The following is a 13,505-nucleotide window of genomic DNA, read 5'->3' as shown; positions in this document are numbered from 1 at the left end:
GAAATACAGGCCTTCCCCTATTTCTGGATCGTATCTTGTCCAGATACGACCATATGTTGTCCTATCTTCTCTATAGTACAATTTCACCCAAGTTCGGATTATTAGAGCAGTTTGGTGGTAGTGAGATGTAGACAAGGTGAAGCAGACCCAGTCAGGCTACCTTTCCCAAAGAGGTATCTATAAACCAGAGGGACCAAGGAGGGCAGATCAAGTGTCTGGTCGGCTAGCTCAGTTGGTTGGAGCATTGTTAAGTAGTGTCAAGGTTGCAGGTTCAATCCCAGGTCAGGTCTCATACAAGAATCAACCAATGGCATGGCCTGTGGTGGCACAGTGGATAAAGTGTCAACCTGGAATGCTGAGGTTGCTGGTTCAGAACCCCGGGCTTGCCTGGCCAAGGCACATACAACACACACACAATCAGTGAAAAACTAAAGCGAAGCAACTATGAGTTGATACTTCTTGCTCCTGCGCCCACACCTCCTCTCTCTGTAGAATCAAAAAATAAAGCCTAAAAAAAAAAAAAAATTCAACCAGCGAATGCATAGATAAGAGGAACAAATCGGTGTTTCTCTTTTTTTCCTCCCTTCCCATCTCTAAATATCAATCACTCAATCAAAAAAAATTTTTAAAGGATAACTGATCAATTGGGGAATATAATAAAAGTCATTAAATAAACTAATAAGTATATGGTAATTCTAGGAAAATTAAACTATTTTAGAGGGCTGTTACTTTTTTTTAATTTTAATTTTATATTTTTGGATTTTCAAATCTTGGTGTCTTTTGAAGAAAAACATAGTTTTAAACATTTAATATATATATATTGCCTGACCAGGCGGTGGCGCAGTGGATAGAGTGTCGGACCGGGATGCGGAGGACCCAGGTTCGAGACCCCGAGGTCACCAGCTTGAGCGCGGGCTCATCTGGTTTGAGCAAAGCTCACTAGCTTGGACCCAAGGTCGCTGGCTTGAGCAAAGGGTTACTCGGTCTGCTGAAGCCTCATGGTCAAGGCACATATGAGAAAGCAATCAATGAAGAACTAAGGTGTCGCAACGAGAAACTAATTATTGATGCTTCTCATCTCTCTCCATTCCTGTCTGTCCCTATCTGTCCCTCTCTCTGACTCTGTCTCTGTAAAAAGGTGAAAGATTTATGCGATCTGAAGAGAAACGAGAGCATACTCTGTCTCTGTAAAAAATAAATAAATAAAAAATATATATATATATTAACAGAAATTCTGTGTATGCTCATGTGATTTGAGCTTGGCTGTGTATGCCTGTTTTTTTATTAAATTTTTATTAATTTTTATTTATTTATTTATTCATTTTAGAAAGGAGAGAGAGAGGGGAAGAGAGAGAGAGGAGAGAGAGAAGGGGGGGGAGGAGCAGGAAGCATCAACTCACATATATGCCTTGACCCGGCAAGCCCAGGGTTTCGAACTGGCAACCTCAGTATTTCCAGGTTGGTGTTTTATCCACTGCGCCACCACAGGTCAGGCAAATTTTTATTAATTTTAATGGGGTGACATCAATAAATCAAGGTACATATATTCAAAGAAAACATGTCCAGGTTATCTTGTCATTCAATTATGTTGCATACCCATCACCCAAAGTCAAATCATCCTCCATCACCGAGGGCTGTTACTTCTTATGGAATCAGAATCAGAATGTTTTAGTTTTGTATTATCATATACTTGAGGGATGCACCATATCTTGTCATAGAATCTGATATTCCCCTTCGTCACAAATGCTTGACAGAGTATGAAATGTAACTTAAATATGTATTAACAGATATCATTAGAAGTGTATTAAGCCTGACCTGTGATGGCGCAGTGGATAAAGCGTCAACCTGGAAACGCTGAGGTTGCCGGTTCAAAACCCTGGGCTTGCCTGGTCAAGGCACATATGGGAGTTGATGCTTCCAGCTCCTCCCCCTCCCTTCTCTATAATAAATAAATAAAATCTTGAAAAAAAAAAAAAAAAAAGAAGTGTATTAAAAGAAAACTATCTCCATTCAAATGACAAGTTATTGCTTGAGTTTTTGATGGGCTCAGTCATTCTCTAATAAACTGATAAGTTAACTATTGAGCAGATTTATTAGCAAACCCAAGTCGGAAGCAAAAAGAATTGTGCATGGAGCTGGAGCAGAGATGACTTCCGGCTCATGTTCAAGCCTGAGGCATGAAAAGAGTTTCGGGGAACGAACACTCCAGGCTTAGGTCTGTCTGGTGGTCTGGACAGCCTGTCCCTAAACAGTCCTGTTTCTTACTGGTGGCAGTAACAAGGGGTGGTTTGGGAGAGGATTTAGGCCTCAAATCCTCGCCTTATTTTTGCCAGATATTCTTGATTATGCATTAAATATTCAACTTAAAACAGTGTTTGTTACATCAATGCAATTTTAAGACAAAAATCCCAGCTTCCCATCATCCCCACCAATTATTCCAGATTGCTGCTCCTAAGCCCCTCTCAACCCTCAACATGGCTATTCATTCGAAAAAATATTTGAGCGGCTACTAGTGCCGGTGCTGGAGATATGGTGGTGGGAAAATATAAGACAACATCGGTCCCCATGGAGCTAACCATCTGAGTAGGAAGAGACATAATAAATGTCAAATGGGAAGGCAAAGAAGGAATACTGAGGGTGGGGTTGAGTATTAACAATTTTAAAGATCAGGAAAGGCAACACTGAGAATACTTTTCAGAAAGACCTAAGAAATGTGGGTATCTGGGGGAAGAGCATTCCAGATTAAGGAACTCTTCAAGTGCAAAGGCTAAAGACAGGAAATAGAGGCCTGACCAGGCAGTGGTGCCGTGGATAGAGCGTCAGACTGGGAGGTGGAGGACCCAGGTTTGAGACCTCAAGGTCGCCAGCTGAGTGCAGGGTCATCTGGTTTAAGCAAAGTTCACCAGCTTGGACCCAAGGTCTCTGGCTCGAGCAAGGGGTCACCTCAGTTTGTTGTAACCCCCCCCCCCCCCCCCGTCAAGGCACATGAGAAAGCAATCAATGAATTGAAGCTTCTCATCTCTCTCCCTTCCTGTCTGTCCCTAGCTGTCCCTCTGTGTCACACACACACACAGAGTAGAGGGCAAGGTGACTAAAACTGAGCAAGAATATAGGAAAGCAGGTAAGAGAAGTAAGGGCACTTGAAACGCTTTGGATTTATTCTGAGACGGGGAGTTACTAGACGGTTTAAAGCAGAGGAGAGAAATACATGAAGTGTGGTGGAATAGACCTCAGATAAAGGTGATCACTACAGAATATTTAGGTAAAAATTAACTATGCAAAACCTGACCCTTAAGCCTGGTTCAATGGCTAAAGATAACAGAAAGGAAAGAAAAGCTCCTCTTGCAGAAAGTACTTAAGGATTTCAGAAAACAGGGTTTTAGGTAAAAAAAATAAGTTGACTAGTGCATTTTAAGTGATGTAGGAAAGAACTTCACATATGGGCTGCCACCTTATTGACTTGAAGGTAGTGCCAACATATTTGTGAGGATTAGACAGTTTGTGAAGGGTAATTAAACATGTTAAATTAAAAGTGCTTGAAAGGAATGTTAATTGAGCATTTATTATAGGTACTAGAAGATTCATCTTTAGGTAAGGAAATGGATTAGATGAGGTTCTTCATAAAGAATGCAAAAGTAATTTGACATTCTCTCCATAAGGATTCAGTAGGTATTTAATTGTTGGGACTGGCATAGAATGGAGGAACTGAGTTAAGTGACAGTCTAGCAAGGGCTGGAAGTACAGTCAAAAGGGTCTTTTTCTTTTCTTCATGTATTTAAGAATTTAGAAACTTTTCTTATGATTCTGAAGCTACAATTACTTTTAGCATGTGAAGTTTTGAATTTCATTGTCTTGCCCAAGTCTACCAAGACTGGCTCTTTCTTGAACCAGTGTAAGCTACCTGTTGCCCCTAAATTATTTAAACCGTCTACTACTTTTGGATTGTTCATCCAGTATATGGAGAAGAGCAAAATTTCTCCTTTCTCTTGGTTTTGAGGAGCCTAGCTTCCTTAATAAAATCCCTTCGGCCCTGGCTGGTTGGCTCAGTGGTAGAGCATCGACCTGGCGTGCAGGAGTCCCGGATTCGATTCCCGGCCAGGGCACACAGGAGAAGCGCCCATCTGCTTCTCCACCCCTCCCCCTCTCCTTCCTCTCTGTCTCTCTCTTCCCCTCTCGCAGCAGAGGCTCCATTGGAGCAAAGATGGCCTGGGCGCTGAGGATGGCTCTGTGGCCTCTGCCTCAGGTGCTAGGATGGCTCTGAATGCAACAGTGATGCCCCAGAGGGGCAGAGCATCGCCCCCTGGTGGGCATGCCGGGTGGATCCCGGTTGGGTGCATGCGGGAGTCTGTCTGACTGCCTCCCCATTTCCAATTTCGAAAAAATGCAAAAAAAAAAAAAAAATCCCTAAATTTAGTTTTTACAACTGATCCTAAGCCAGCCAGACCTCTATAACTAGAACCTTGAGGGCTAATCACAATATCAATTCTAACATTTCACAAGGTGCTTTTGTCGGGTTTTTTCAACTTAAAAAATCATTGATTTGTTCCAATTTTTCTATATTTATACTACAGGGCATAATAGTCCACAGATGGTATAGATAATTACTCTTTCCTCAGGTTGGTATAGACTTTTCAAGAGCAGGTCACTTCAAATTCCCATCTGAAAAATGGGCAGGCCAGTACTGCTACCTATGGCTAGCAGGATTCTTCTGAGTATTGTATTAGGCAAGCAAATGCACTTCAACTACTTAGCATCCTGCCCAGCACGTCAAGTACTTAGCAGATTTTAGCAACTACATAATCTCTTGAGAGTTCCATTCTATAAATGAGCAAACACACTAGAAGTGATATAATGACCCAACGTCACAAAGGCAGAGCTAAAGTTAGTTCATTCCTATACTGAGGTTTCTATGTGCCATTCTACAAAGTGTGGGATCAGGAAATGAAGTACAACCACCACCCCCCACACACACACCTCACCTGTTCTCACAGTTGTGGGGTTAGGAAGGGCAGACAAGGCTATATGAGTTCCCGAGCAATAAAAAAGGTACCAGTTCCCAAAAGGGCCAAAGCCCAGGGCACTGTGGCTGCTCACAGCACTCAGAAGTCTGAGCCATCTCATGGGCAGGACCACATCCATGCAGTAACATTTCTAAGAACTTGTAGATAGACTCTTCCATAATCAAAAGGTGACCTCAGACCTGAGAGCTGACAGTTACGTAACTTCTGCAAGGTTAGAGCTAATAAATGGTGGAGAGATTTGCACTTAGGTAGGCGAACTTGCTCTCATCTTTTACTTTGAACATACAGACTGCTTAATTTACCCAGAATCTAGAACATTTGGATTATTCATCATGAATTTATGTGAAGGAATATGGAAGACTTTAAGAGGTGGTCTTCAGAATTTACCTTAATAGGTTTTCCAAGAAAAGATGCCTTAAAAAAAGAAAAACCATTAAGATTAATGGGTAAATTTTTTTTGTTTGTTTGGGTTTTTTTTAAGAATGAGGAATTTTTTTTAGGTTTTATTTATTCATTTTTATTGGAGACAGAGAGAGAGAGAGAGAGAGAGAGAGAGAGAGAGAAAGAGGTAGAGAGAACAGGAAGAGGAGCAGGAAGCATCAACTCCCGTATGTGCCTTGACCAGGCAAGCCCAGGGTTTCGAACTGGCAACCTCAGTATTCCAGGTTGATGCTTTTATCCACTGCACCACCACAGGCCAGGCAACTGATAAGTTTTTAACACTTCAAAAGAGTGCATTGCCCAGCCTCTGAGGTGAATAGTCAAAGTTATTTCCTAGGAACAAAGATCAAAAGACTGCCTTTATAGCTCTTTTTTTTTTTTTTTTTCATTTTTCTGAAGCTGGAAACAGGGAGAGACAGTCAGACAGACTCCCGCATGCGCCCGACCGGGATCCACCCGGCACGCCCACCAGGGGCAACGCTCTGCCCATCAGGGGGCGATGCTCTGCCCATCCTGGGCGTCGCCATGTTGCGACCAGAGCCACTCTAGCGCCTGGGGCAGAGGCCACAGAGCCATCCCCAGCGCCCGGGCCATCTTTGCTCCAATGGAGCCTTGGCTGCGGGAGGGGACGAGAGAGACAGAGAGGAAAGCGCGGCGGAGGGGTGGAGAAGCAAATGGGCGCTTCTCCTGTGTGCCCTGGCCAGGAATTGAACCCGGGTCCTCCGCACGCTAGGCCGATGCTCTACCGCTGAGCCAACCGGCCAGGGCGCCTTTATAGCTCTTAACCTAGTTAATTACTTTGGGTTAACACCTAAAAAGCTAGAAACAAGGACACATACACTTTCAGGTGTGGATTTTTATTTTCACAGAGACAATACGCCTTCCCATATACAAGTATTTACAAAACCCCAACTTATTCATCATTCTGGAACCTTTTTTCCACTTCTCAACATAGTTGGGAACATGGAAACATTAATACCCACATAATTTCCAGAGTTGGAATTTATCCATCAAGCAGTACAGATTACCTAAAAGTGCACTTACCTGCACAGCTCAGTCTAAGAACCTCAGTGATAATAAACCTCACGGCCAAAGTTTCATTAATCTATTTGGTCTCTTACCATGCGAACCTGAACAAGTATGCAGCTATACTAAACTGAAAATAGGTTCTCATTTACAATTAAAAAGCTTCTCAACGCTTTAGCAACTATACAGAATGTGAAGGTTTATTTCAAAAAGAGTACATTTTTTTAAAACCAGGATACACAGATGCGCTTAATGTAACAGTACCTTCTGCAAAAATAGGTTACATAATACTCAAAAATGCAAGGAACAATCGTATTCTCTAAAAATTAGACAGCAGACTTTTTAAGCTTAGACAGCCTTCCAAATGGAGGCTGCGAATGCTTGGAGACAAAGCCTGACACCACAAAGCTAATGCTGCAAATGAAACTATTACCACACAGCTGCAAACTACTCTGTATATTCACACAGTATTAAACAAATGGTTTTGATTCTAATCTTTTCAAATGGGTCTTGGTGCTGCAGGACAAAAAGTTGAATGGTACATAAAACTATTAAAAGTTACAACAGAACTATTTAAACATCTCCAAAATTGAGAAAAGCAATCATGTTAAATTTTAGAAAAGGAGAAAAGTCTGAAAGGACTCTCAAGTAAGTCAGAGGTCCTCCTCATAAGTAGTCAAGTAAAATTTACTGGAGATTTCAATAAATTATCTTGAAACCACGGCAGAGGCTAATTTTCAGAATCGTCGTGGAGGTCCACTCTTAAATGGCTTAAATCCAGAGCTACTTCCTCTCGGTATGGAATCGCCACCGATTTGTACAATTCTATTAATTGGGGAGGCATTACTGAAAAAAGGTGTAAAAGAAAAAGAGAATAAGTAATTAGTTAATAGCTACAAAGTACTTATAATTTACCAGGCACTATTCTTTATACTTTAACCATATTAAGTAATTTACTATTTTCAACAGTCCTAGGAGGTACGTACCATTACTAACCCCACTTTAATGATGAAGAAACAGATCTCAGGTACTGTACCAAATGCATGATCACAGAGCTAATAAATGATGGATGAGATTTGAACTTGGGTAGTTGGACTTGCCTCAGAGTAAGCCGTTTAATGGTACACACCTGACAGGGCTATAGCAGCGGCTCTCAAAGTATGCTCCAAGATCAGCACCAACTAGGGACTCGAACCTCTGGCCTAGAGAATGTCATTCCAAGAAATGTTTTTGGAAACTTTTATATGTAGGTACTAATAAGTGATACAAGAAAAAGACCCACCATTGATCTGGGAGATAAAACCTCACAGTGCAATGGTTTAAGCAGAATAAAACCAGTTATGGGAAGGTCTGAATGCCGGGCTGGAATCTGGATTAGCTCCTGTGACCCAGCGAACTGCTTGTGGTTTTGGAGCAAGTGAATAGTATAACAAAACAGTTCCAATAGTTAAATTTAGAAATAGTGTGAATAATGGAGCAGCAGAAAGAAGTGTAATTTGGAGAGACTGAATAGAAGCTGAAATGAGGAATAAAGCATAGCTATTACAAATTTCTTTTAAAAAAATGAACCACATTTAGAAATTTATACTAGGAATGAAGATAGACAAAGATGAGCTATGGTTTTTCAGGTGAGGTGAGTAAGATGTGAAAGCAGTACTGGCAAATTAAAAGAAGCTAGAGGCAATAACTGGGACATGAAGGTTTATTTATATATAACATGTTTATTGATTTTAGCGAAAGAGGAAGGGGAGAGAGGAGAAGAGAAAGGAACATCAATCTGTTCCTGTATGTGCCCTGACTGGGGACTGAACCCGCAGCCTCTGAGCTGGTCTAACCAACTGAGCTGGTCAGGGTGCAACATGAAGGTTTAAAACAGGAAAGAAATGAGTTTGCCTGTGCTCTTTAATTTATGGAGACAGCAGGGTATTTACATGGAGATAAAAAATATAGACCTCCATTTGAAGAAGCCAGCAAAAGCAATAAAAAAGATAGAAAGAAAATTATGATGCATTTGAAACAAGAGTATTTCAAAAAACATAAAAGCAATAGTAGGCAACAGTGCTTACCTACGAAGAAGCTTAAGATCTAAGAAGACAAAAGAACCTATATGTATCAAGAAACAAAGGCACTGGTGAACAATAAAAACCAAAGAGAGAGGGAGTGAGTGATGAGGCTGTGCAGGCACAAGTATAAATAACAACTTCAATTTGATGGCAGATGCAACCACTAGAACAGTAGTAACTTATGTTACTAAGCCAAGTCAGTATTTCTTCTAAAACCAGGCAATGGGGAAGAAAGAAGGGCATGTGGGGAGGGGGGGGCAAAGTCTGGCCTGACGAAGGGCCACGGGGATACTGGTGTGAAGAGAAAATAAAGCTCGCCTCTCAGTATATGAACAGGCTTTGGGTTAAATGTCCAAAAGTTTTGCTTGAGTTATTTGAAAAGGAAGGAAGCAGAACATATTTTCAGTTTTCTTCTTCCTTTCTAGGAATTTTAGGAATGGTAAATAGTGAACAAGATGGTTCATTATCTACCAGGTTCTGACATACTTACATACACACCTGCATCTAGACAAATATGCCAACCCCTTAACCTACAGTAAGGAACATAAACTAGCAAAAACTAGTATCAGCTGCCCTGCATGAAATCTCCCGGAGATTCTGAGTTAATATGGGGAAATATTAGGTAGATCTAGAGTTGTTGCTATTCAGTCTCTCAGAAGCTATAATAACCTTTAAGGAAAGGATAAAGGTTTGGTTGTATGCTGGCAGAAAATTCTTAACTAATTAACTATTTACCTTGTATGTTGGGTTATCATGCTTGCCCCTGTCCGGCCATCACCCATCCGTCTTGAGTCATGATAGCCAGGCCCTTGAGAAGGTGGACCATGCCACTCTTTCCTTGGTCCACTTGCATCCCGTCCATGGCGCTCAACCACATGTCGATCTTCAGGGTAGTGCTAAAGAATAATATGTGAAAAGAGAAGTCATAACACCCTCAGCCTCACACTATTTACTTATGTAGTGTGCTTTTAATGTCAGTAAGATATCTGGGAAGATGAAGGGATTAATAATAAACAGAAAATACAAAGAGTTTCCATCTATACTGCATTGAGAAACTACTCAGGGAAGGTTTTGGGAATTGATTACGCACTGTAATTTCTATTCCTTTTTTTTTTTTTTTAACAAACTAATTTAATAAAGGTACTTTTTTCCATAATGATATAAATATAGTACACATTCAGTTTTTTTTCTTTTTTTTGTACCCTTTCCCCCCTCCTTTCCTCCCCCACCCCCGTAACCACCACACTCCTGTCCATGTTTCTTAGTCTCGCTTTTATGTCCCACCAATGTATGGAATCCTGCAGTTCTTGTTTTTTTCTGATTCACTTATTTCACTCCGCATAATGTTATCAAGATTCCACCATTCTGCTGTAAGTGCTCCGATGTCATCATTTCTTCTAGCTGAATAGTATACCATGGTGTATATGTGTCCCATCTTCTTTATCCAGTCTGTAATTTCTATTTCTATACCTTCTATCACCCATGTACTCACTGACCCTTGAGTATTTCTGGATCTCTATATAATGCCTAGAAATACATTATCTTTATTGTATGCGGCTTAAGTGTCTGTTTGTCGCCGTTAGCTTATTGGTTGCTTGCGTAACTGTACTAGCCAATGGGGTGAAGTTGCCACGGATGAACGCAAATTGAGCATGTCAGGGGGAAGGTGAACATTTGTTCGCATTGGCGATCATCTGTTTTACATAAAAACTACATCTTAACGTAATTTCTTTTAAGAATGCCTCCTAGAAAATACAGCACTGAAGAGGAGAGAAAAGAAAAGGAGATAAAGCTGCACAAAAACGGCTTTCTCGACAAAAAGAAACCACTGAGCAGAGAAAGACAAGGCTTGCTTCAGTCGCAGAGCAAATGCGTCTTTATTGGCAAAATGAGACTGATGAGCATAGAGAAACAAGGCTTGCCTCAGATACAAGACAAAAAAGCCTGTCTCGACAAAATGAGTCCCTTGAACAAAGGCAGGAGAGAAATGCAAAAAAAACGCCAGAGTAATGCTGACTGAAACGCGTTTTAAATAGTCTGTTGCCTTCTGGCATGCCACCTCACAAATTGAGGTTAAAGATTGGAGCAATTATTATGCTGTTAAGGCCTGACCTGTGGTGGTGCAGTGGATAAAGCATCAACCTGGAAATGCTGAGGTTGCCAGTTCGAAACCCTGGGCTTGCCTGGTCAAGGCACATATGGGAGTTGATGCTTTCAGCTCCTCCCCCTTTCTCTCTCTCTCTGCCTCTCCTCTCTCTCTCTCTCCCTCTCTATGTTTCTCCCTCTCCTCTCTAAAATGAATAAATAAAAAATTAAAAAAAAAAAAAAGAAATCAACACCAGAAGGGGTCTTTGCAATGGTACAAGACTAGAGGTTCTCCAATTGAAAAATAATGTCATAATAGCTAAGTCTTTGACTGGCTCCTCTAAAGGTGAAATACATGTCATTCCAAGAATTGATTTGGCTCCATCTCAAACAGGGTTGCGTTTCAATTGAGACGTAGACAATTTCCTGTAAAACTTGCCTTTGCTATGACCATCAATAAGTCTCAGGGCCAAACGCTTAAGCGTGTTGGCATATTTTTACCTGAGCCTGCATTTGGACACGGTCAACTTTATGTTGCCTGTTCAAGAGTTCGTGAAAGAATGGACGTAAAATTAAAAATAATTGATGGTCCTCTGCAAGGTGAGCTTAAAAATGATGGAAAGATCTACACAAGAAATGTTGTGTACAAAGAGATCTTTGACATGTGAATTAACATTTTATTATTTAAATCACCTTTATTGAGCTAGCGGTGGCTCTTAAGAAGTGTACCGCCAGTGGTTTCCTTCATTGCACTCTACTTTAAGCAATTAAGCAAGTAGAAGGGGGAAACCCCGTGGGGCACTAAGCAAAGGGGCATCCTCGCCACCTGCCCTGGGTAATTCAGTTTGAATTAGCAGATACCTTTGCACAAATCATTTTAATTACAATTTATAACATCTAGAACAGCGGTCATTTCGTATGACCGCCGGGCTTTCTAATATATATATATTTATACATAGGAAGGCATGAAAGAGCTTCACCTTAAGACACTCATTAAGGTATATGACCAACATGCAAACAGCAAGCAAAAACAGGAATTGTGCCCTGGCCGGTTGGCTCAGTGGTAGAGCGTCGGCCTGGCGTGCAGGAGTCCCGGGTTCGATTCCTGGCCAGGGTACACAGGAGAAGCACCCATCTGCTTCTCCACCCCTCCCCCTCTCCTTCCTCTCTCTCTCTTCCCCTCCCGCAGCCAAGGCTCCACTGGAGCAAAGTTGGCCCCGGTGCTGAGGCAGGCTCTGTGGCCTCTGCCTCAGGTGCTAGAATGGCTCTGGTTGCAACAGAGCGGCGCCCCAGATGGGCAGAGCATCGCCCCCTGGTGGGCATGCCGGGTGGATCCCAGTTGGGCGCATGTGGGAGTCTGTCTGACTGCCTCCCCGTTTCCAACTTTAGAAAAATACAAAAAAAAAAAAAAACCCAAAAACCAGAAGTTGTCACCTTATTTTACAAAGTACTGGTTAGTGCTCTGGCTGACAAGGTCTTATATCCACGACTATAAAAAATACAGTACTAAACATACATAAACAAAATCTAGGCACTGGCCATTTGGCTAGCATCAGCCCGGTGTGTTCAAGTCCCAGGTTTGATTCCTAGTCAGGGCACACAGGAAAAGCACCAATCTGCTTCTCCATCCCTCCCCATCTCGCTTCTCTTCTGTCTCTCTCTTTCTCTCTCTCTCTCTCTCCCCTCCTGCAGCCAATGGCTCGATTACAGCATGTTGGCACCAGGCACTGAGGATGGCTTCACAGCCTCCGCCTCAGGCACAAAAAATGGCTCCAGTTGCAATGGAGCAAGGGCCCCAGATGGGCAGAGCATTGCCCCCTAGTGGGTTTGCCAAGTGGATCCAGGCCAGGGCACTTGCTGGAGTCTGTGTCTGTGTCTGTCTCCCCTTCTCTCACTTACAAAATAAAAAAATAAAATAAAAAATAAAAAGAAACAAAATCGGTAGAACTAAGGATCTGAAGAAAGAAGAGTAAAAAATTGTAATACTTAGGCCTGACCTGTGGTGGTGCAGTGGATAAAGCATCAACCTGGAACACTGAGGTCGCTGGTTCAAAACCCTGTACTTGTCTGGTCAAGTCACATATGGGAGTTGATGCTTTCTGCTCCTACCCCCTTTCTCTTTCTCTCTCTCTCTCTCAAATGAATACATTTAAAAAAATTTTTAATCATAATATTGATACTTAGCCTACAGAAAAGAAAGCTAAAGGTACCCTAGAGAGAGAATACTGGCAGAATAACTTACAAACTTACATTATGAAAAAGAAAATTTCCTGGCCCTGGTCAGTTGGCTCAGTGGTAGAGTGTCAGCCTGGCGTGAAGTCCGGGGTTCGATTCCTGGCCAGGGCACAAAGAAGTGCCCATCTGCTTCTCCACCCCTCCCCCTCTCCTTCCTCTCTGTCTCTCTCTTCCCCTCCCACAGCCGAGGCTCCATTGGAGCAAAGATGGCCCGGGCGCTGGGGATGGCTCCTCGGCCTCTGCCTCAGGAACTAGAGTGGCTCTGGTCGCAACATGGCGACGCCCGGGATGGGCAGAGCATAGGCCCCTGGTGGGCATGCCGGGTGGATCCCGGTCGGGTGCATGCGGGAGGAGTCTGTCTGTCTCTCCCCGTTTCCGGCTTCAGAAAAAATACAGAAAAAAAAGAAAAAAAAAAAAGAAAAAGAAAATTTCCAAAAAAGAAAAAGAAAATTTCCAATGGAGAAACAGGATCTCATTTTCAGGACACCTTTCCTAAAAGACTTTCTGAATGCAGAGGGCTAGTCTATGAGACTACCTTAAGTTTTCCTCTAAATAAAGCAGAAGATCTAATTATATACCCAGTCTTAAAGTCCTGTTTAAGGTAAGCAGTTCAATGAACTGATCTACTGAGTAT

At 42.1% G+C, this 13,505-nt stretch overlaps 1 protein-coding gene across 7 annotated transcripts in view; it reads right to left on the bottom strand.

Moving 5' to 3' along the window:
• Window positions 1–6,303: 6,303 nt before the first annotated feature.
• Window positions 6,304–13,505, bottom strand: part of SLTM (SAFB like transcription modulator) — a 60,015-nt gene continuing 52,813 nt past the window's right edge. For all 7 annotated transcript variants that reach the window (XM_066275667.1, XM_066275661.1, XM_066275663.1 and 4 more), the window contains 2 exons: window positions 9,287–9,447; window positions 6,304–7,334 (listed from right to left, as the gene is read on the bottom strand). In XM_066275667.1, the coding sequence (XP_066131764.1) occupies window positions 9,303–9,447 (145 nt within the window). In that variant the 3' untranslated portion in view covers window positions 6,304–7,334; window positions 9,287–9,302. The remainder of the gene's footprint in view (window positions 7,335–9,286; window positions 9,448–13,505) is intronic.

The sequence above is a fragment of the Saccopteryx bilineata genome, chromosome 4 (genome assembly GCF_036850765.1).
Source record: "Saccopteryx bilineata isolate mSacBil1 chromosome 4, mSacBil1_pri_phased_curated, whole genome shotgun sequence".
Classification (NCBI taxonomy): domain Eukaryota; kingdom Metazoa; phylum Chordata; class Mammalia; order Chiroptera; family Emballonuridae; genus Saccopteryx; species Saccopteryx bilineata.
Note: the sequence above shows the minus strand (reverse complement) of the source record. Positions and strands in the feature narration are given on the sequence as shown.